The sequence below is a fragment of the Fundulus heteroclitus genome, chromosome 9 (assembly GCF_011125445.2).
Source record: "Fundulus heteroclitus isolate FHET01 chromosome 9, MU-UCD_Fhet_4.1, whole genome shotgun sequence".
Lineage (NCBI taxonomy): Eukaryota > Metazoa > Chordata > Actinopteri > Cyprinodontiformes > Fundulidae > Fundulus > Fundulus heteroclitus.
Genome location: NC_046369.1, coordinates 38,037,091 through 38,060,174, shown reverse-complemented (window position 1 = coordinate 38,060,174; position 23,084 = coordinate 38,037,091). Strand labels below are relative to the sequence as shown.

General features: G+C 42.0%; 1 protein-coding gene across 2 annotated transcripts in view; it reads left to right on the top strand.

The window, feature by feature from the left end:
- The window catches only part of si:ch211-51h4.2, a 143,360-nt gene that overhangs the window by 59,132 nt on the left and 61,144 nt on the right, over positions 1-23,084 (top strand). For both annotated transcript variants that reach the window (XM_036141614.1, XM_036141615.1), the window contains one exon: positions 10,539-10,662. In XM_036141614.1, coding sequence (XP_035997507.1) covers positions 10,539-10,662 — 124 coding nt within the window. The remainder of the gene's footprint in view (positions 1-10,538; positions 10,663-23,084) is intronic.

Here is a 23,084-nt window from a genome sequence, read left to right as displayed (position 1 = left end):
CCTACCATATTTGTAAGATTTAGGCATCAATTGATGTTTAAATTGTGGCTTTTCACTTTTCAGCTACATTTATGAGTTTAGATGCAAAGCAGCAAAGAAAGGATGCTTTAAGGGGATATAAAAGATTACAACCCCTTGTTGAAGCTCAACAGGGGTTCCGTTTTGGGTTTGCGAGAAACCAGCATTGTAAAATCCTTAAAGAAGTCACAATGGTCGTGTTTGAAACAGTGGTTATCAGAGACCACTTACACGTTGTTTATCCTGCCATGCGTGTTTTGGGTGCCATGCCACCACTTGTTTGCCATATACCTGTATGCTCAATTGGAAACCTGTTGCTGTAAATAATTTTTTGTTTGTTGGATCATGTATTATCCTGCTAAAAGAGAGCACAGCTGTCAGGGAATACCATTTTCAAAACACAGAAACAACAACTCAGCTACTGGTGATACTTCTCACGTTATGAAGTGCAGCACGGACTTCAATTAATTATGTTTACCTGGAACTGAATTTACATGGGAATCTAAGCTCCAATGAGGCCACGCCTGCAGGTCTATAAAGCTTGGAACCTCACACTACTCCAGCCATTTTGAATTAAGAAAGCTTCCTGGATTGGAGGAGAAATGTCTTCAGCTTCAGAATAGAAGTCCAGTTGTTTGGATTTTTAACCTTTTTTGGATTGATCATGACCTGGATGACTGAGAATCTTCACAAACATGCAGCATGCTGTGTTGGAAAAACCTAGATTGATAATTGTCCTGAACTTACTAGCCAAGTAAAAATTTCCTATCTTGGAAGAACTTTGAATCCACATCAGAGACCAGCTGTCTGTGTAACTGGTGGTCTTTTTAATTATCTGCAGAAGGAAGTTCCAAAAAAGGTTAAAAAGACCGTCCTGACCAGCTGGCTCACATCTCGCTGGCCCATGCTACTATCCCACCCTGTTTCAAGACTGCAACCGTCATAACAGTGGCCAAAAAACATACGATTTCATACAATTTCACATTACTGCCCCATGATCATGATGAAGTGCTTTGAGAGGCTAGTGATGTACCACATCATTCAATTAATTTTTATTTTACTTAGATACGGCAATCCACAACACACCATCTAAAGGCACTTTACAAAGTCAAATTCAATCAAATATACAGACAGTTTGGTCAAAAGATGTCCTATCTAAGGAAACCCAGCAGGTTGAATTGAGTTTTGACAAGCAGCATTCACTCCTCCTGAAAGACCGTGGAGTCCCAGTGACAACTATCATCTCCAAACTCCCTCCTCTTTTGAGCCGCTCTAGTTTGCTTATTGCTCCAATCACTCCAAAGAGAACGCCAACTCCTCTACACTCCATCTGGAGAAGAACAACACCAATCTATTGTGTATGTGTGTATGCTGCTTCTAGACTTCAGCTCAGCATTCAACACAATCATCCACCAGCATCTGTTGAGCAAACTGGTCCTCTTTAGACTCAACACCCTCCAGTGTAACTGGCTCCTGGATTTCTTCACAAACAGACCCCAGTCTCTTCAGGTTGGCAAAAACATCTCCAGTATCTTATCTCTCAACATGGATTCTCTCCATGGCTGCCTACTTAGCGCACTGCTCTTAGCCTGCAGACCCAAGACTGCTGTGCCAGGTTTAATACGAACACCATTACCCAGACAACATTACAGTGATGGTCTTATCAGGGTCAACAATAAACTGACCTACAGGGAGGAGGTGAGAGACCTGGTGGACTGGTATGACAAAAAAAATCCATCAATTTTCTTACATGCTTGTCCCTCATGGGGTCATGAGGGGTGCTGGTGCCTATCTCCAGCTAAAATGGGTGAGACACGGGGTACACCCTGGACAGGTCGCCAGTCAATCACAGGGCAACAGAGAGGACAAACAACCAGTCACTCACACCTAAGGGGAATTTAGAGAGGCCAATTAACCGAACAGTCATGTTTTTGGACTGTTAGGTCCAAAAACATGCACAGTTCTCCCTGTGCATGTGTGGGAGCAAGCCAGAGAACCCACACATGCACAGGGAGAACATGCAAACTCCATGCAGAAAGACCCAGGGTCAGACTCAAACCTAGGTTCTTCTTGCTGCAAGGCAACATCGCTACCCACTGCTACACTGTGCAGCCCACAAAAACAATCTCATCCCGAATTTTAACAAAACAACAGATATTGTTGTTGACTTCAAGAAAAAATCTGCCAAGTTACACACCCCAGTGCTGTCACAGTCAAGTGAGTCGGCAGCATCAAATTCCTGGGGGTGCAGATCATGGACACTTTCAACTGGTCCCTCCACACCTCTGCTCTTGTGAACAGAGCACGGTAGCATCTACACTTTCTGCGTCCTCTCCCATCCTCACTACTTTCTACAGAGGGACAACAGAGAGTGTACTTACCAGCTGCATTGCTGTCTGGTTTGGGGCTTGCATGTATAAACACAGTGGAGAGGACAGCGAAGAGAATCGTTGGCACAGCCTTTCATTCATGAGACTGCTCACAGAGGCTGTCTGACCAGGACTCAGACAACCATAAAAGACCCCTACCACCCCCACCACGTTTACCCTGCCGACCTCTGTCAAGAGGTTCACTATCTTCAATTGCAGAACAACCAGATTCCATAACAACTTCATTTGAAATGACACAAGACTGCTAAACTCCCAGTAACCCCCCCCCCAGGCCCACCTCCCACACACACAAAAAAGTCACTTTACGTGGTCACTATGGACTCTATTACTTGATTGAGTAACTGTACTATCTGCGCCACCTTGTGGTCTGTTTATTGTTGCGGTATATTCTGCAGCTACATATACTGGCAAAGCTCATATGGTCTTATAAATAACTTTTCTGTACAGTTAAAATGTTGTCGTCTTTTTTAGTTTGGTGCCACATTGCTGACAAATGGCAAATACTTATATGTATAATGTTTCTCTTTTGTCAAAGCCTTGTAACAACATTTTGCTCAAATGTACATCGTGACTGTGCAGCTGAATGACAATAAAGTCTGTCTAAGTCTTCTAAGTTGAAGAACATGCAAACTCCATGCAGAAAGACGCTAGGCCGGGATTTTCTGCAAGCCAATAGTGCTACCAACTGCACCATTGTGCAGCTCTACTCATTAACTTAAAGGACATAGTCCTAATCAATGCCACCTATCAACTGGTGAACTTTTTTATAGGATTCTTTGTTGTAGAAATAGTAGGCAGAGATATATTTTGTAGCTATATAGAACTATGAATTGAATCAGCTATTTGTTTAGATTGCTTCCTTTTTTGTTGGCTGGCTGATTTTTTTTTTCTATTCCTATAAGTGTATCTTACATGTTAGGCAGCAATGCATTACTCACAGTAGTGAGCACAGAGTGTCGTTTAGAGCGATTAAACTTAAGGAATACTGTGCAGATCTAGAGTAAAAGCTAAAATGCTGCAGTGTTTAAACTCACAGTTGGATTATTTCGGTCTCTTCCGGAGATTGCTGTCTCTCCCCTCAATTCACACCTCCTCTTTCCCTCCCAGGCCTATAATTACCTTTATCAGTTAACAGGGCTAATTTATTTTGTCATGCCCCAGTAAATCCTTTACCCAAATAATATTATTCACACTCTGCGGGATGGTCGAACTGCTTCATTGGCACGCTTGGGTGCTTCATTATCAACACGCTCAGAGCCAGGGGAGATGCAGCGATTTGTTGTTGGAGTAGGAAGGCAGGGTTAGTGGAGTGAAAAAAATCTTGGGAGGCTTCCTTCGGATAAACCATCTTTTTCTGGCTTCCAGGATGCAGCCGTCAATAGAGTGTTGCAGGTTTGTGTGCAGAATCGCCTCCGCTCAGATCCACCTCTGCAGAATGGTGGGTGCCCTGGACACGAACCCCACTGAGCTGCAGAGGATTTAAAGCATTACCGAGAGTCCTTTCACCTCCGCATTCACTTCATTCTGATTCATCCTTAGTTTAAGTGAGTTTAGAATTTAAAAAGTCAGTATTTTCCCTAGAGCCTAAAATATAAGAGGATTAGAAAACTATCTTTAACCAGCAAATATCAGCTCAATCTCATGTGTTTAATTAAGATGAAACCAAGCTCAGCCTTATCTCTACAGATGGTGAACTTAGTAATTTAGCTCCTCTTAATAATGTTGGCCACATATTTTTTATATATTTTTGTCTGCTTAATATTTCATGACATATGGGAAACACCTTGTTGAGGTTAAAATCACATATCTTTATAGAAAATATGTTTTTTCTGTATTTAATTTTCTTTAGTAGATCATTAGTTTATCTCTTGTTATATCTGTAACTAGGCAGGTTAATAGCAGAGCTTCTTTTTTAGGAAAATCTCAGTATGCTTGTATTGAGCTGTCACAGAGTGGGTTTATTTTCACCCTTACAAATTTCTTTTTTTTTTTTTTTTTTTTTTTTGCTTTCTTGTGCAGCTAAATGTTTCAGATCAAACACTTAATTTCAGACAAAAATAACCTGAGTGAAAATAAAAAGCAGTTTAAACCAACCTGGCCCATTGTGAAAAAGTTATAACCCCCATGTTGAATTCCAAATTACCTGTGATTAATCACCTATTCTCGAAAGCTGAATTTGTTACATTGGCCATGAGCCTGATTTCTCTCAGACTCAGGAAGTAGCCCATAAAACCTCAAAAAGTAACACATCATGACCAGCTCTAAAGAACAGACAAGATACAAAATCACAGAGGTGGGTAATAGTCATATTTTCTCAATTACATTACTTGAGTAACTTTTTGTACAAAATGTAGTTTTACTTAAGTAATATTATGAAATATTAATACTCTTTCTGGCTACTCTACCCACCGTGAGTAATTGACTAAAGACTTGTTTTAACCAAAAATGCACCAGAGGACGGATACCTATTTATGTTGAAGTGAGACTTCTTGTTTGAACATGTGCCTTGTTGTTTTAATGTTATTTTCCATCTGTTGAGCTCATTGAGACATTTGGAAGTCAAGTGAACATACAGTAAACAGTAGATATTGTCTTTGGGAGTTTAAAAAAAAAGTATTTTAAAATGGTTTGCAGTCTTAGCAAATAGACTAAATGCTTGGGATTGCTCTTCACTGCAACTAAAGCCCCACAAACATAAATACTGCTTGAAAAACAATAAAAAAGAACAACTTACAAATTATTAAATAGGCTACTTCAGGATTCGGATTACATAAAGTAGTACAGCATATTGCTAAATTTAACACATTTTTTTAAAGATCCCAACAATACTTTTAGCTTTTGTGACTTGCAAACATCATCAAACAGGGTTGATTGTCACAATAGATCAAAATTATTATAAATAAAAAGAATTTCATTATAATAAACGGTACAATAAGTCTCTAAAGGGTAGTGTTAAAAATGTAGAAGTAAACACATTTATTTGTTTAGTTTCAATGCAGGGACGATTTTTACACCAAGCTGAAGTAAAAGAAGGATGTTGTAGCTGTTTACTGATCTTGAGAAATAAAAAATCTGACCAGAACAGGTTTGGAAACAACACTGCCAAAATAAATGAAAAATATGGGACGTGACCATATCAGTGTACCTGTGGTTCTGTCATGGTTCTGGTAAGGCTCTAACCCTCATGCAATATAACTCTCAGAAGACCAGGGAAAAAGTTTAACAAGTTTGTTAATACAGAGATGGGAATTGTGCAATTACTTTGGTCCGGGAATCTTGTCAGGGTTTTGGAGGACAGCAACGAAACAGAGAAGAGTTGCAAAGGTGAGCGGATGAAGTGGTTGGTTGGATATTGAGGAAATAGTTGGAGTGAGCTTACAGTAGTTGAAGGTGGCAACACCAGGGAGGATGAATAGGATCTAGGGCATTGGCTTATATGGTTGTTGAGCGGGCAGAGGAGAGTTGTAACAGAGGGAGACCGGTGAGAAGGATTTAAGAGAGACTGCCAGCCATTGAGGTTCAGGCCCAGGTGTCGTATTTTGGTATGAGTTGTGAAGCAAAGGTATCAGGAGGATGAAGTAGTCCTCACGGAGGTTCCTCAACAGGAGAACAAGGCAAGAAATAAGCATGGAAACGTAGGAATGTTCAAGGGAAGGTTTTCAACAGGCTAGAGCAGGGGTCACCAACATGGTACCCACGGACACCAGGTAAGGCAAGGCAAGGTACATTTATTTATATAGCACATTTCAGTACAGAGACAATGCAAAGTGCTTTACATGATTAAACTACAAGGGGGAAAAACAGAATAAAAGCAAGTAGGAATAAAATGTAGAAACAAAATAGAACATGGAAAAATAGAAACTAAAAGTAAATATTAAAAACAGTTGGACTACAAAATTGAACTAATGATGTTTCAGTAAAACAGTTTAACTAAAAGAGTCGAAGGCAATCCTAAACAAATGTGTTTTTAATCTTGATTTAAAGGAACTCAGGCTTTCCGCACTGTTACAGTTTTCTGGAAGTTTGTTCCAGATAAGTGGAGCATAGGAGCTAAATGCTGCTTCTCCATGTTTGGTTCTGGTTCTGGGTATGCAGAGTAGGCTGGAGCCAGAAGACCTGAGTGGTCTGGAGGGTTGATACACTGATAAAAAGTCTGTGATGTATTTAGGTGCTAAGCCATTCAGGGATTTATAGACTAGTAGCCCCCAAGGACTACATGTGATGCCCTCCAGCCCGTTCTGAAACTAGCACAGCCCTCTAGTGAGCTGCATCTAAACTTGTATTTTAGTCTGTTGCTCTACTTTTGTAATCACACTTCCATTTAAATAGATTTAAAAATGACAATATCTATATAAAAAAGAGAGCATTTCAAATATGTTTATTGATGAGCGCTGGCTCTTCTAATTCAAAGGTCTTTACTGATAACCCTTTGTGTGACACAGTACCGATAAAGTAACCCTCAGTTTCAAAAAGGTTGTTGACCCCTGGGCTAGAGGTACCGCATAGATTAACATTCAAGCGCCAAATGACTTGCCGCCTGCTCCTCCTGATGATGGCAATGAAAAACAGGTGTGCAGCTTCACTCAGTTTAGCTCCACTATGCCCTCCAGTGGCCATCTGCTGCTTAACATGGCGAAAAGACCACAACAGGCACAACACCCCAAACCCCTGATACACCCTGATACAGGGTGTGGATGTTTATGGAAGCATCCATCCATCCATCCATTTTCCGAACCGCTTTATCCCTCATGGGGTCGCGGGGGTTGCTGGTGCCTATCTCCAGCGTTCACTGGGCGAGAGGCGGGGTGTTTATGGAAGCATGAATGTGAAAATGTTAAAGGATGTAAAACAACAATAAAGTGTGAATGCTGCTTGTCGGGACTTTGATGCAATCAACTGGGTTCCCTTTGTTAGGAAATTTTTGACCAATCTGTATATTCTGACCCAATCTGTATAATCTGATTGAATTTGACTTTGCAAAGTGCCTTGAGATGACATGTTTCATGAATTGGCTCTATATAAATAAAATGTTATTGAATTGAATAAACAGAAACAAGCCAAAGCTTTACCTGGCCCAGATTAAAGAAAAACTAAGACAAAGTTAAACCAAAGTAAAGCAAATGCCTGAGCTGCCTAGCATAGGGAGAGCAAGGACAGGTACCGGTATTAGAACTGGCTAGGCTTAAATAGACAGCAGCCAGCTTCAGACAACTTCCACTTCACCTGAGAGACAAAATATGAGATGATGAGGTAGGGTAAGGACAGGAGGGGTCCCAGTGAGAAGACAGTCAAAATGGAATGATACATTGATCCTTGTTTTTGGTGTGTTTGGTCCTTCATGCTCTGCTGTCTATTCCACAAACCACACTAGTGTATTTGTTTACACTAGGGTGGTGGCTCTCATTACAGACAATGACAAGACTCAGTATAGAGAGGAGATCCACCAGCTAACCCAATGGTGTTTAGACAGTTACCTTTTTCTGAACACTAGCAAGACCAAGGTCATTGTGGATTTCAAGAGGTCCAGGTAGACAGAACACGCCCCGCTCCTGATACACGGAGAAGCAGTGGAGGGTGTTGACAACATGAAGTTCTCCTCTGACCTGTCCTGGATCTGGAACTCCTCGGCACTTACAGGAAAGAAAGTACTTGGCCCAGGTGGTCAAAACAGCACAGGGGATTGTGGGATGTCCTCTTCTTGATCTGGACTCCATATATACCGGACAAGTTCTTTTTTTTTTCCAGCATCCTCTCTAGCAATGTGGCAATAAGAATTGATGTCGTAATGCCAAATAGAGCTCGACAGATTTTACTTTCACAAGTGGAGCAATCAGCTTTCGCCATAGTGCTCCGCTTGATTTATGCATGAAAATAGTTTTATTGTGATTTCTGCGGGGAGAATTTCCAATTATGTGGACACTACAATGGGAAAGTAGGAGAGCAAAGGAAGAACAAGAAGAAAAAAAAAGAAAGAGAAGAGGTGAAAGAAAGAAGAGATAAAAGGGAAAGAATGATAAAACGTCTTCCGTCTGCTTCATCACCTGGAAAGAGAGATGTAAAAACAACAGCACAACCAACGAACATAGTGTAACAGATACAATAGAGTAACACCTTGATACCATTGCTAAATCATATGTATTATTATTTAAACTGACATGTATAATGTGATACCTGAGAAAAGAAAGTAAAAAAAATAAATTATGGGCTTTCTGTATAGAACTGAACACTTAGTACCTGGAACCCAGCAGCTTTGGGTTTGTGAGAGTGCCCTTGTGTATGTGAAATTTATCCAGAAGAAAAATGCTCAATAGTGGTTGTGAAGAACCAAAGGCCCGCCTTCCCCGAGCACCAAGGCAGGCGCCAGGGGACCCATAACCCCGGACCCCCAAAGAGGCCCCCAAAGCAGGGAGCCCAAGAGGGACCATCACAGGAAATCTGCCCCTCCTCCAAGGAAAGAGGATAGACGACCCTGAGGAAATCCCCCAGCCACCGCAATGCCGAAGCCCCTAGGAGGCACGGGGGCGAGTCCGTGGGCTCCGGCTACGCTGAAGTGGCATCGGCCATGGGTCCCAGGGCCCAGAGGCCCCAGGGGTGCCCCACCCCCGGCGGGAGCCAGCGGATGGGGGCAGGACATGGGGGGGGGGGGGGGGGGATATGGGCTCCGCACCTAGGGGAGAATTGAGATGTTCTTGGGAGAGGGAGCGGTTCGGACCCAAACCTGGCAAAATAAAAATAAATAAATAACTCTCATTCACACCTTCCCACCACAAACAGACCTAAAAAAACGACACCGTACACACATTTCCACATAACACTCACATCCAACAATCCGACTGCCAGTTCCCGACCCCCCATCCCGCACCCGGACTAGACGCCCCCGAGCCCAGGCCACCCCGGGGAGGGGGCCAACATGACCCGTACGGGCCACCCAACCAGAACCCCCCTCACTGCCTAAATACCTAATAAACCCACTCCCTCCCCCACCTTACCCTAGCCACCCCTCCCCCTCCCCCCACCCCTTTTTGGGGAGAGCAGAGGCGACAGCCTCAGTCACAGCAAGCCACCCGGGCCCCACAGCAACCCCCCCGCCAAGACCCCGGACCCGGTGGCCCGCTCCTCCTCCAGGCCCCAGACTCTGTGCTGCAATCGGAGAACGGGGGTGTGGAAAATACCCCGATCCTCCCTACGCCCGCTCAGATGTTGTGTTGTTGCATGTTGTTCTCAAGTGTGTTTAAAACTGGGAGCACCGAAGGGGGTGCCCGGCACAGTCCACCCCTACTCCGGAAGGTAGCTGGTGCCAGCGCAGCCCCTCCAAGCAACTGCCCAGAACCCTCAATGTCTAAATGCGAGAGAGGGTGAAGGGAGCCATCCGAGGCGAGGCAAGTATACCGGACAAGTTCAAAAAAGAGCCTGGGCCATCGCTGCAGACCCCTCCCACCCTGCTCACCACCACTTGTTTGTACCGCTGCCTTCAGGAAAGCGGTACAGCACCATCAGAACACAAACTCACAGACTCAGAGACAGCTTCTTCCCTAGAGCTTTCAAAGCCCCCACTCCCACTTAGACTTCCACTCGCACTATTGTTTTACTTCTTTATGGTGTGGAAGTTGTGATGCCTCAAACAAATTTTCATTACGTGTATACTCCTGTGTGTGCATAATGTCGGTACTTCCTGGGGTACTGAATCATTTCAAGGGTTTCTTAGACTTAAAGGCTCAGCTTCTGTCCAAAGTATCTCAGAATTGCAAAAGTAGAACCGAAGTGTAAAACAGAATGACCCTCATAAATTTACAAACCTTCCTCACAACAAACTATGCAGCACACATTTGAATATGTTGTGGGCTTAAAACACATAAATTTGAACAAAACCGTAATTAAAAAATGATGCAAAGAGGTGTTTTGTACAAATTGTGCTGTTTGTTGGATCACCAAGGATCCAGCATATTAGGGTAAATATTTCTGACTAAATGATGAAAGCAGAGCTATGATTTATTAAAGCTGACGGCGAAGGCCTGTGGGCCCTCGATGAGGCATGAAGAAGAAAATACCAGGAATTTAGAGCATCACACTGAATCATTTGAATGCTTTGTGAATATTAAAGTTTCTCAATTTGTTTCAATGTCTCCACAGACACGTTTATGTGATCCCAGCTTTCACCTGGATTCTAACCCTTGCCATCCTGCTTGCCCACACAGTCATTCAGCCAATCACTTCGCTGCTCACCCTCCTGAAAGGCATTCTCCTCATTGTTACGGTAACTGTGATTCTCCTAATTCTGTTTAATGTTGTTAGTTAAACAAATCTCAGGGTATTTGTTCTGACGATGACTCAAACATCATGAGGAAAAACAGAACTAAGCGGTCTAAACATTGTGGAGATTAAAAAGCTGTGATTATTGCCATGAAAAAGAAGTGATCTAATGGTGACTAACTTGTTTTATGGATGTAAAGGGCCTTGCAATATGTTTTTACATATCTGTTGTTAGTGTCCACAGGTCGGCTACATGTCACTTGCATGAATAACACTGCAAACCCCATAATGCACCACAACTGTCACAAATCACACAGAGGAAATTCAGCCACAACACAAGAGTGTAAATTAAAATGAAATAGGTTTACTGAAGCAGAATCAATAAATCAGCTCAGGAAATGACTTGTCATGTGAAAATGTGTGGGAAGAGAGAATAGCTCGGTGAATGGAATGACTTGGTGACAAAGGATCTACAAATGTTCATTTCCCCTGATCTGCAGCGACTTACAGCAGACAGAACAGCAGCTCAGGTGACGTCAAAGTAGGTGGGTGAATGGGACTAACACCAGAGACTAACACCAAATTTACACAGCATCCGTCCCCGCCTCGCCCCACTGTTCACCACCATTCGTTCCGTTGTAATTTACATGGGAAGGTGCTCTAAGAAGCATGGTTGCACAATAAAACCCAGCCATAAATGCAGAAGTCAGAACAAAAGTCATTCTATGGATGACTAATATACCCACACACAAATGTCAATTTATTTATAATGAATATATACTGTATCTACATGTATATATATATATATATCCATCTATTTTCTAACCTGCTTAATCCCTCATGGGGTCGTGGGGGTTACTGGTATATATATATATATATATATATATATATATATATATATATATATATATATATATATATATATTCATTATTAGTGAGGGATTTGTAAATTATTTTGAATGCAGATGTATTATTATACAGTATTCAGTTTCCTGTTAGTGTGGCATGATCTGTGTATATTGACTCCAGCCGGGCTCCAGTGTCCAGCAAAAATAGAATCGGTAGAATTCAGGCAACAGTCATTCTCAGAGAGGCAGGTGAGGCAATACTCATCAGAGGATTTAGGCTAGAATCGGTAGTCGAAAGCCAGAGCAAGGATCAGTGTCCAGATATCTGATGAGCAGTAGAGATCCATCATGGGCAAGTCAAAGAGGTAAATCCATTGTAACGAAACAACGTCAATAACAAAAGCACTCTAAAGAGGCAGGCAGAGGCAGGCAAAGGACCCGCTGGCTCTAGGTGGTCAATAGGCAGTAGCTGTGAAGCGCTTAAGCAGTGCAGCACACAGGAGAAGCAGGGAGGCACTCAGGCATAGCAGAGGTGGAATAGACGAGACTCATTAGAGCACGGAGAGAGATGTGATCGCACCAAAGCACAAACATGCTATGAGAAAACATGAATCTCACCCTCAGATGATTTCCAAACTTCATCCACCTGTGCACTAAAGAATTCTTTGTGATAAAAAACAACACAAAATATAGATCCAACATAGTGAGGCACACCTACAACACCCAACATTATATAAGGCAAGCACACTCCTCAGTCAAAATGGCATAAAGTTGCTGATCAAATGATGTATTTGTTTACATTTATGTGAATAAATAAAATCCTGTGCAACGATGTATGGATGTCCACAAGGCAAGGTAAGCATGATTCAGAGAAGCAGCCAAGTGACTCATGGTAACACCGGAGGAACTTCAAAGATCAGCAGGACAACCATTATTGAAGCACTCCACAAATATAACCATGATGGTTATAAAGTGGTAGGAACAGACGCCTTGCTGTTGAAAGAACGTCACAAGCCTGTTTGCTGCTGTATAAAAACCTGCTCTACTCAGACTTAAACCACTACTTAAACCAAACCTCAAAATGTTGGTCGACATGCAAAACATTGTGGCAGATGACTAACATGGCACATAAATCACCATTCCTACAGTGAGACCTAGTGATGGCAGCCTGATGTGTGGTTGGTTTCTTTTTCAGCAGAGACAGGTAAACTGGTCAGAGTTGATAGGAAGACTAATGAAGCTGCATGCAGGACAAGAAACCCATTAAATGCCACAAAGACTGGAGACCAGGATAGAGGTTAATCTTCCAGCAGGACAAGGACCCTAAAAATACAATCAGGGCATGAATGGAAAAGATCCAAACACATTGTTGCATTACAAAAATCCAATGAAAGTCCACACTTAAATCCAGTAGAGAATCTGTGGCAAGACTTTAAAACTGGTGATTTCAGACCGGTTCATGGGAATGGAGAGCCTTCAAAAGGCTAACCTCATGTTTAGGTCAACTTCAGATCTCAACCTCCACTACCACAGTTTTCTGTTTCTCTGAAAAATCTCATCTCTGCCAGACAGAACTCTATATGATGAAAGAGAGTTTAACTGCTCCTAGAGTTCTTTCTGTATATCTGGCAAAAACTCAAGCATTGATACATTACACATATTGCCTCACTAGAGATTTGTACAGCAATGAATAAATAGTGTCTAGATGCTTTCTTCACACATTCTTCATGTGACACTTACTGACTAGAGAACATAATGTAAAGCTTTACTTTAGAAAATATATACAAACCATAAATTACTTTTTTCCAATGTACATCAGTTTTATCAAGGAGCCTGGGGAACCAGTTTGTTTTTTATTTCTAGAAAAATTCCAGAATTAGGAAAACCTTCTAAGCAATTATTTTAAAAAGGCATTTTTTTTTCTTTTCAGAAATTGAGTACCTTATGTGCACTCTACAAAACTTTATTCACTCAGTCTTTTAGTATTCATCCAAGAACCTAATGCAAACAACACAATATATAAATGAATGCTCTCACACCCTTTTACCAGCCTGGTGTTTGTATTATGCAACATGACCCTCATGGGAAATTAGAGAAAACATCTCTTCACAAACGAGTGTCCCACACCGAGGCACGTAGCTCGCCCTCTGTGCAAAGCAGAGAGAGGCACTTAAGGTAATTTGAATATATGCAAGAGAGCTACTAATTAAAATACTTTATATTCACTGGTGGCAACAAGTAGAAGGTGCAGAATAAAAGTCAAGGCCAAATGCAAAACAAAGAATGTGTCTTCTTTACCACCTGCTGGCGGTGGTCAGAGGGCCCAATGGCACCAATGTATGGCAGCCTTGCCTCTGTCAGTCTGCCCCAGGGCAGTTGTGGGTACTAACATAGTTCATCACCGTCAGGATGTAAATGTGTGAATGACTGATTGTAGTGTAAAGAGCTTTGGGGTCGTCGAACTAGTTAAAGCGCTATACAACCTTAAGCCATTTACCATTTAAGGGTGATATCACAACCAGGCTAATACAAATTTATGTATCTCTCTTTATCCTTACAGCTAATACTAATATGACATCAGTAAATCAGATAATCTGTACCAAAGTCCACCAAAAGTATACATTGGGGTTTAACTAAATAATGGGTTTGGTTTATGAACACTTCTGAAGCACCACATCAGCTTTAGGTAAGCAACCCTTCACGTATTTCAAAATATCAGATATCATAACGGAAATGTAACACAGTCATGGAAAAACTGAAAGAAAGAGGCAGCCTGTCGTCAGACACTTTATTGTGTCAGTCTAAGGTTAAAGATGAATAAAACATGTAGCAGAGTGAGCTTGACAGAGTGCAGCAGTTAGGGTTTCTTTCGAGCAGAGCTGTTTTGTTCCAGCGTTTTGTGTACACCTGATCATTTGGAACTGCATGTTACGTCACGTCAAATCGGAGCAAAAGGCAAATGTTAGGCTAACGCTTCAGCAAACTGCACTGCTGGAGAAACTCATCATCAGATGCAGGACAGGAGTTTGTTAGACTGTAGCTGTATTTGCGTCGAGTCAGATGTATGCTTTGGAGCAAAGGATAGAGCTTTTCACTTCTTAGTGGATGCATTGTCAAAACATTAACATTAACTTTGTTTGGGGGCAGCATATTGAAAAACTGCTGTTGGGACAAAACATCGGTTGCTCTTAAGAAAAGGAGAAATAGAAAGTAGGACAGCAGAATGGCAGTGGTCAGTGAGTTCTTATACTGATAGGATACATTCTGTTTAAGTTTAAAGGTACATAGCACAAGTTTCAGAGTTTTTGCAGAAGTTTCGCCCCCTCTGGCAACATGTTGAAATGACACCAGTGTTATGCACATGCATTGGAAAAGAAGAAAAACATCAGCTGCTGCGACTGCAGAAGTCTTTTGTTAAAAGGAATAATGCCTTCCGAGGTAAGGAAGTTATAAATATGGAAGTTAGTCCGTGCTCTCTCGCTGACGCATCAATTACGTTGGAGACTCAACAAAGTAGCCATGTGAACGAGAGCACACAGTGCATCACACCCACACCCAGAGAATACAACCCCAATTAGCGTATTGTAAGGGCATGGGAAAGAAAATGGATAATATTTATCCCTTTAAACTTGCGTAATGCTCCTTTAATAGCACATGTTTTTTTTCCCAACCTCTGTGAAGTACCAGTCAGGGGCTATCAGTCAATGCTTGATGAGTTTTGTTGATAATAATTTCAGTAATTAGGGTTCCAAGCCCGCAGTGCAGAAAGAACGGGCTATGCAAGGCATAGCCGTTTGTCTGCTCTGTGAGCAGAGAACAGTATTGTTTTTCGTCCGTTTTTGTATTATTAATACCTTATTATTATTCTCCCCTAAAACGCATTGTGCGGCCCATGCGGACTAGTAACGAATCAATTGAATCAGGTATCCAAGTACAGAATGTGTACTGCTACTCAAACCCAGAAATTCAGACCCCTCAACAACTAGGGGGCGCTATAACAATGGACAATGCATTTGGGCTGTAACCACCAAACTGCTGGTCCCACACTCAAAAACTTCATATCACTTTGTTCATTGTATGATTTTGCATCCATCATAAAGGGATGCTTTTGTGTCCTCTCTGTAGTCCTGGTCGTTGTCGTCTCTGATCAGGCCCACCACCGTCGTGTTGTCTGCAAACTTCACGATGTGATTGGTGGTGAACCTGGGGACGTAGTTGTGTGTCATCAGAGTGAACAGCAGGGGGCTCAGGACGCAGCCCTGAGGGGAGCCTGTGCTGAGGGTGATGACATCAGAGGTGTTCTGTCCGACCCGGACCGACTGAGGTGTGTTGGTGAGAAAGTCTAGCAGCCAGTTGCGAAGGGGTGTGCTGAAGCCCAGATGTTCCAGTTTTTCCACCAGATGCTGTGGGATGATGGTTTTGAACACTGAACTGAAGTCCAGGAACATGCTCAAAGCGTCAGGGCATGGGTGGGCTTGGAACCCGTTAATAACTGATTGCAATTCTAGTTCATAATTAAAATCTCTTAATGAAGATTTTAATGCATGAAACATAAAAATACAAAATATTAACAAAATTCTGTATAACATAACTAGTTTATATGATCAGTAAACAGATGTAGGCCTTGGTGCAATTTGCATGTGCGCACACTTTTCCCAAGCAAGGAGCACTTCCTATAGTAGAGCGGCCCAAGCTTTATACAATATTTATTTGTGTAGAGAATCAAATGTTGTTTAAAGCTGCCCAGCAACGGGACGTAACTTGCAAAGCAGCTGCCCCACCAAGAACAGTCACTTGTTTAAGTTGTCAGCATTAAGAGGTTGTAGACTGGGCTCGATAGGCCATTCCAGTCCAGCCTCACCAGCATTACCAACACTGCTTTTCTACAGGAGAGCAGTCTGAACTCCTTCATCTTGTGTATGAAGGCCACTGTGCCCCAGAAGATCTTTATTATTAGTAAAAATCAGTGAAATATTCTTTCTCACCTTCACTCTTTGTGCTTTTAACATTCTCTTTATTGTGTGTTAATCATCCAGTTCTTGAAAAATTGTGAGGTCATGCTGGGGAAATGGACGGAAATGGTGCTGAACACTTGTCCTCTCATGCAGAAGTTGTCAGACATATTGAGTTCCTCTGTGTATTTGGTGGTTTGAGCTTTTCCAGGTCAGCGCTCGTCAGCATTCTGAAGTGTCAGAAGCTCACTGGGAGTTCTGGAGAAAAATCTTTGGCTATGGGCCAAAGTCCATTTACCACAATTGCGTCCCACAAGATTACTGTCTGAAAGAGCAGTACAGTTAGTGGCAACATCTGCTGCTGCTGCTGCTGCTTTACAGATGCCAACTTCACAACTTGCCAATATAGTTCACCATAGGTGTGGACTTTGATATTTGTTCATGAACATACTTCACCACCAGTATAACTAGGACATGAGCTTCATCAGTCAGCTAATTGTCTGGTGTGGTTGAAGGAAGACCCAAAATGCAGATGGTAATTAAGGCAAAAAGTGGATATTTAATGAATAATAAGAGAACTTAAAGCACAGAGAAGGCAGGACAGGGAATACAGGTAGGGAAACAACCTGTAGGTAGCAAACAGGAGAAACCAGCGATATGGACATGAAACCAGACTTTCAGAATACTGGGGAGGAGAGAGAGAAAGCAGGTGGAGTTCACCAGATGATAACGGGACTATGAAGGCAGAGAGCTGAGGGAGAAGAAGAATGACATACAGGGCAGGCGGAGGAAACAGAAATCTAACAGAAACAAAATAAAACAAGGAATCAACAGAATCTACTTGTAAGACAAAACACTAAAGGGGAAAAAACTGAAGAACGTACAATCCTAGGAACTAAACGGGTAAATTCAAAACATCAAACTTCCTGTGGCTCGTGACATTAATGAATGGGTTACCGGTTTAAATAGGGGGAAGCTGCCAGAATACTGGGAATTGCACACAATGATCAACCTGGAGGATTACTTTGTACACAATATTTTAAAGTCTTGGGATTTTAGCAGAAGAGCTTATAGAATGTCGTTTAGCCTTGGATGAAAATTCATCAGGGCCTCTCCAACCAGAGTGCATCACCCTTATATCGTAAATAACTTGACATTAACAAAAGATGTTTGGTTAAATAAATAAATAAAATTTAAATCTCCCATGCTTTCTGCAGATGTGTATCCTTCCCTCAGGGGTTGGTGGACGGGAAGCAAACTGACAACTTCCCTGTTGGAAAGCAACAACTACTCGTCCATGACCCAAATGCCTTAAAAAATGTTTTTTTCAAACGTAGACTACCATTCGAAGTACTCACTGGTGATGGTGGTGTTGCCTAGTAACCATCCTCTGACTTTAAATGTAGCTTACTATGAACTGCATTCCTTCATTTAAATCATTGATTTAATCACAGGAACGCAGAGATCCTGTAGCTCTGTTTTGTTTAGTTAGTCTCTGCTTTCTGCTCTAATATTTGTTTAGCTCATTTTTAGGATCATTAATTAAAAACTGGGCTGCACAGTGGCGCAGTGGGTAGCGCTGTTGCCTTGCAGCAAGAAGGTCCTGGGTTCGAGTACACCCCTGGGTCTTTCTGCATGGAGTTTGCATGTTCTCCCTGTGCATGCGTGGGTTCTCTCCGGGTACTCCAGCTTCCTCCCACAGTCCAAAAACATGACTGTTAGGTTAATTGGCTTCTCCAAATTGTCCTTAGGTGTAAGTGTGTGTGAATGGTTGTTTGTCCTGTTTGTCTCTCTGTGTTGCCCTGCGACAGACTGGCGACCTGTCCAGGGTGTACCCCGCCTCTCGCCCAGAGAATGCTGGAGATAGGCACCAGCACCCCCCGTGACCCCATGAGGGAGAAGCGGTTTGGAAAATGGATGGATAATTAAAAACTGCTAAATAATTACAACACTTTGTTGAATGCTTTATGACTATATTGACAAGTTTTTGTTGATTTTTGAAGTACAGTACTAGCAGTGGTAGAAATACTCAACCTTTTTTATAGTTAAACTTGCACACATATGTTTGTGGCCAAAAACCCAATAAATCATTAATGGGCAAAAAACAGAAATCCTCATCACAATAATGGTTTATTCACTAAACAACTGTGTCCTTTCCCTTCACAAGTTAGGCACCATTTTGTGCCATTTTGTCTAACACTAAGCACAAAAGACAACAAAGGCTATCAATCTAACTTTTTTTTTTAACTTACAAACCAACAAAAATTTGCATGCTGAATACATTTGAAAATGTTTTGAAATCAACATTTATGTCTGTCAGATGGACAGTAAAACGTAGTAAACCGAAAACACAATTACAAGCCTCAGGATTTGTGCAGATCAAGATTTCATGAAATCATTATCCATGAACCCTTGAATCTCAAGTGTTCAAAAATCACAACACTGCCCCCAAAGCAGTGTTTTATTTTATTTTCCTAAAACAAAGCAAAAATGGGAACAGTTTGTGGAAAACTATCTACAACCCAGAATTCTGTGGATCGCCAAAGATTTTTAGCATCGATGCCTTGAAGCAGTTGTTTTCTGGATGACTTTATCATGTCTCACACATTGTTGTGGAATGCTGGCCTGCTTCTCTTCGTACAATGGGAATCTATTGCTTAGATGAGCCAATTTCAAGCAAGCTGTGGAGCAGAGGGGCTTACATTACTGAAGAATACTTTATTCATTCAATGTCTGCCAGCTGGCCAGAGCCTGTGGCTGCAAAACAAACCCCATCCTCTCCACCACCATGCTGTACAGGTGCTATGTGGTGTTTGTGCTGACATAGTATGTTGCTGTTCTTTTAACCATCCATGGCTCTGTGTAATATGGTCAACATTTCTAACGTGGTCTCATCAGTTCAAAAGACACGGTTTCAGGTGTCTTGTGGTTCATTCAGATGATACTTTGCAAACCAAACCTAAGCTTAGGTTCTGCTGCCATATGTTTCTAGAGAGAATCTGGTCACTCCTGGCAACACTTCCAAACGAACCATGTACCATCCATCCATCAATTTTCCAACACGCTTATCCCTTGTGGGGTCGTGAGGGGTGCTGGTGCCTATCTCCAGCTGTCAATGGGTGAGAGGCGCCGATTAATGTCTCAGTCGGTGCCCTTAATGGATCAACAAGTGATATTTCACCTCTAGTTGGTGCTTGAGCACTGTCTGTAGACCTAAACAAGAATTGTGCTTTTCTTTATCTTCACTCCAGCTGCCACCCGGCCATTCCTTTCCCTTCTCACACATCTCCTCATATGCGCATATTTGTAAAGGATAAATTCACAGCAAAACAGTATCACCTTTAGGAGGAAAATTTTTTGTGAAGAAGTAAGTAACTCACAACTTTTGATCTGCAGGGCGTGCTCTCCGCCATGTTGCTCCAGAACTCTCCTGCTCTGACAGTGGCATTTTAGGGCAGGGAGAGGCTAAGCCCTGAGTGGCGGCCCTTCACATGCACGCACGCGCACCTACACGCATGTGTGGCCGGTCCAGCTATGTAAACGACACTGGAGAACAACTCAAAGAGATGTGGTGTGACATCATAACACAGTCCATCTGAGCTATTACCTTTAGTTCTTCACATTCCAATTTTTTTGTTCTTTCTATCTAAAAATAATGAAATTTCACTTATTGCTCCTTTAAGGTTCTATTTGTTTGTTTCTTTGGTTTATTTGAACATTGCATGATCTGACCTGGGATTAACAGTAACCCACATCTTTGTGCGACAGATTAAACGATCTAAACCCTCTGCTTTCCCAGAGGTAGTCAAATTTCCTGGTGATCAGTTAAATGTGTCTCTTAAATGTTGCGCAGGCAGTGAGGCAAGGCAAAAAGGCAAGGCAAATTTATTTATATAGCACAATTCAGTACAAGACAATACAAAGTGCTTTACATGATTAAGATATAGCAAAAATAATAAAATGTAGATAGAAAATAGAATAAAAGCAAGTAGGGATAGAATGTAGTAACAAAAAAGAACATTAAAAACAGTAAAACTGTGAGGGCACGCCCGCCGACAGGGGGGGACAAACGGGTCAGTTGTCCCGGTCCCAGTGTGTGTGTGTGTGTGTGTGTGTGTGTGTGTGTGTGTGTGTGTGTGTGTGTGTGTGTGTGTGTGTGTGTGATGGCAGGTGTAGAGGGGGTGCCCAAAAAGACTGCGTTGTCCCGGGCCCTAGCAAAGCTGTCAGCTGGCCTGAGTGAGGGTGCACTTAGTTTTTCACACACCGCTTATTCTTTTTGGCTTCTTTCAGTTTGATAAATGATGGTAGCATGTAATGTTTATTGTCTGGATTCACATTCTTTAGGTTAGATTTAATTGATTTCAGAAGAGCTTCCACAGCAGAACTCCATCCCTGAATCTATGACAATATTGAGTATTGTTCTAAAGAGACATAGAACAGTGACATATGTACTCCACCACTGTAGCCAGTGGGTTGTAGATTATGTTTTAGCCATCCATTCAGACATGTTTGTTAATTTTTATTCTGACTACGAAACAAAAAAATAGCAAAATAATGAAGGCTTCTGGTACCAAAATGGATTCTTTTATCTGAAGAGTGTCAGGAAGCACTGAAGCACAAATAGCTTCACATGCAGTCAGATATGAAGGGTTCTCACAACTGTCATAGCCAGCATCACTGTTTCAGTTTGCACTTCCATTAGTAAACAAGCTTTCACTGGTAGTGCTTTTCTTTCTTTTTGTATGAGCGTACCTTTAAGATGTACCAGAGTTTGCAGTTTGAATCCGAGCTGGGGCTTCTCCTCCTCTAACTGGCATGTTATTCCCGTGTATAGGGAGCAAAGATATTCACACCCCTTGTGACATATCACGTTACAAACACAAAATGCAATTTTTTATAAGAGTTCATGTGAAAGACCAACAAAACTATAAATGTAATTTAAATTAGACTTTTGGGCCTACATACAAAACACTGGAGAAAAACCCTGAACACACCCTTTTCACAATGGCTATATTTACATGCACAAAATTTCATGATTGTATTAAAATGTATTCAAATTAAATAATCAGATTGTACCGTTTATATGGACACACAATCAGTTAATCCGATCATAAAGTGCGTGTGTATGCACCAGGCTTTATTCAGAATATAACTACTCTGACATGCGCAGTTATTAAATTCCCCTAAAAGAACACAGGAGAAGTACTTCCGTCTTTGCTAAACCACAAAAAATAGTTTGATTGTCTTCCAAGCACCCAGGCTGGACTTTCACGATGTTCTAATTACGGTTCAAACATTACTGAGTAAGCAACAATTTTAAGCTCATTTATTTTTTTTGAATAGAAAGGTCTTTTCGTGGTCCTCGACATGCGCACTTGGGTCATTTTGCCAGATTTGGAATGACTTTAGCCTGACAAGCATTCGTGTGCATGTTGATCTGATTATCAATCGGCAAAAACTACCCCTCTCATTCGGAATACAATTTCATTCTGATTGAGCTGAATCCAATCATCATATTCCAATTGGTTCCTTTACAAGGTGCTTTTTCATTCCAATTGGCTCTTTATTCTGATTACTTTTGTTCATGTAAACGTAGCTACTGAAACATGGATGATGGGAAGATAGATGAAGCTCAATACAGGACAATCCTGGAACAATACAAAACCTGTTAGAGGCAGAAAAACTGGGTCCAAGTTTCACCTTCCAGCAGGAAGCTCTAAACAAACCACCAAAGCTATCATTGCATGGTTTAAAACATATTTCTTTGTTAGAATGGGCCAGTTAGCTTGGTGCTCAGCTTCCCAAAGTCCAAAAATATTCATAGTATCCTTTAGGTAGTTATTTTACGTGTGTATATGTTTGTGCGCAGGGTTGATTGTTTTCGGGTTTCGAGGTTTTTCCACGGTAAACTGGTCCCTATCTGGACTGCTGAGATAGGCTCTGGGCCTCTGCTGAACTCTAGAGCCTGAAAGCTGTTTTCTTTGCAAGTATACCAAGATAGAAACATTAATATTTCAACCAGAAAGAAAAAAAAATCCCATTTGCAGGGCCGTAAAAGGCCAGTTCTTGACGGCGGTGTGTTTTATTCGGGAGCACTCGGCCTTGCCCGGCCAGCTCTCACTCATATTGATGCACAGTAGAAGGAATAGCTCTCAGTGCCCCGTTACACAGCTGAGCCTCTAAATCTTAGCACCTCCTCCTGTTTGGGACTTAGCTCCAGGTCACTTTTCCTTCGCTCCCTCTCTCTCTCTCTCTTTCTCTCTATCTCTACGTGCATGTGTGCGTGCGTGCATGCGTGCGTATGTGTGTGCGTGCGTGCGTGTGTGTGTGTGTGTGTGTGTGTGTGTGTGTGTGTGTGTGTGTAGGCGGGGGCCATGCACATTTCCATCTACAGGGTGCAAAAACACAACGACTGTTGCCAAAAATAACACGCATGACGAGGTACATCATGATGAGGTGTCAGGATGATTTTATCAGTTTCCTGTTAAAAAATAGGCGTCAATAATGACTGCGAAATTGAACCACCACCTACATGACACACACTACGTTGAGGTTAGTGTGTAAGTGTGGGTTTGCTGTTCAGGCTGTGTGTCATAGATGCAGTCTGAAATGACTCTCCCACCTCT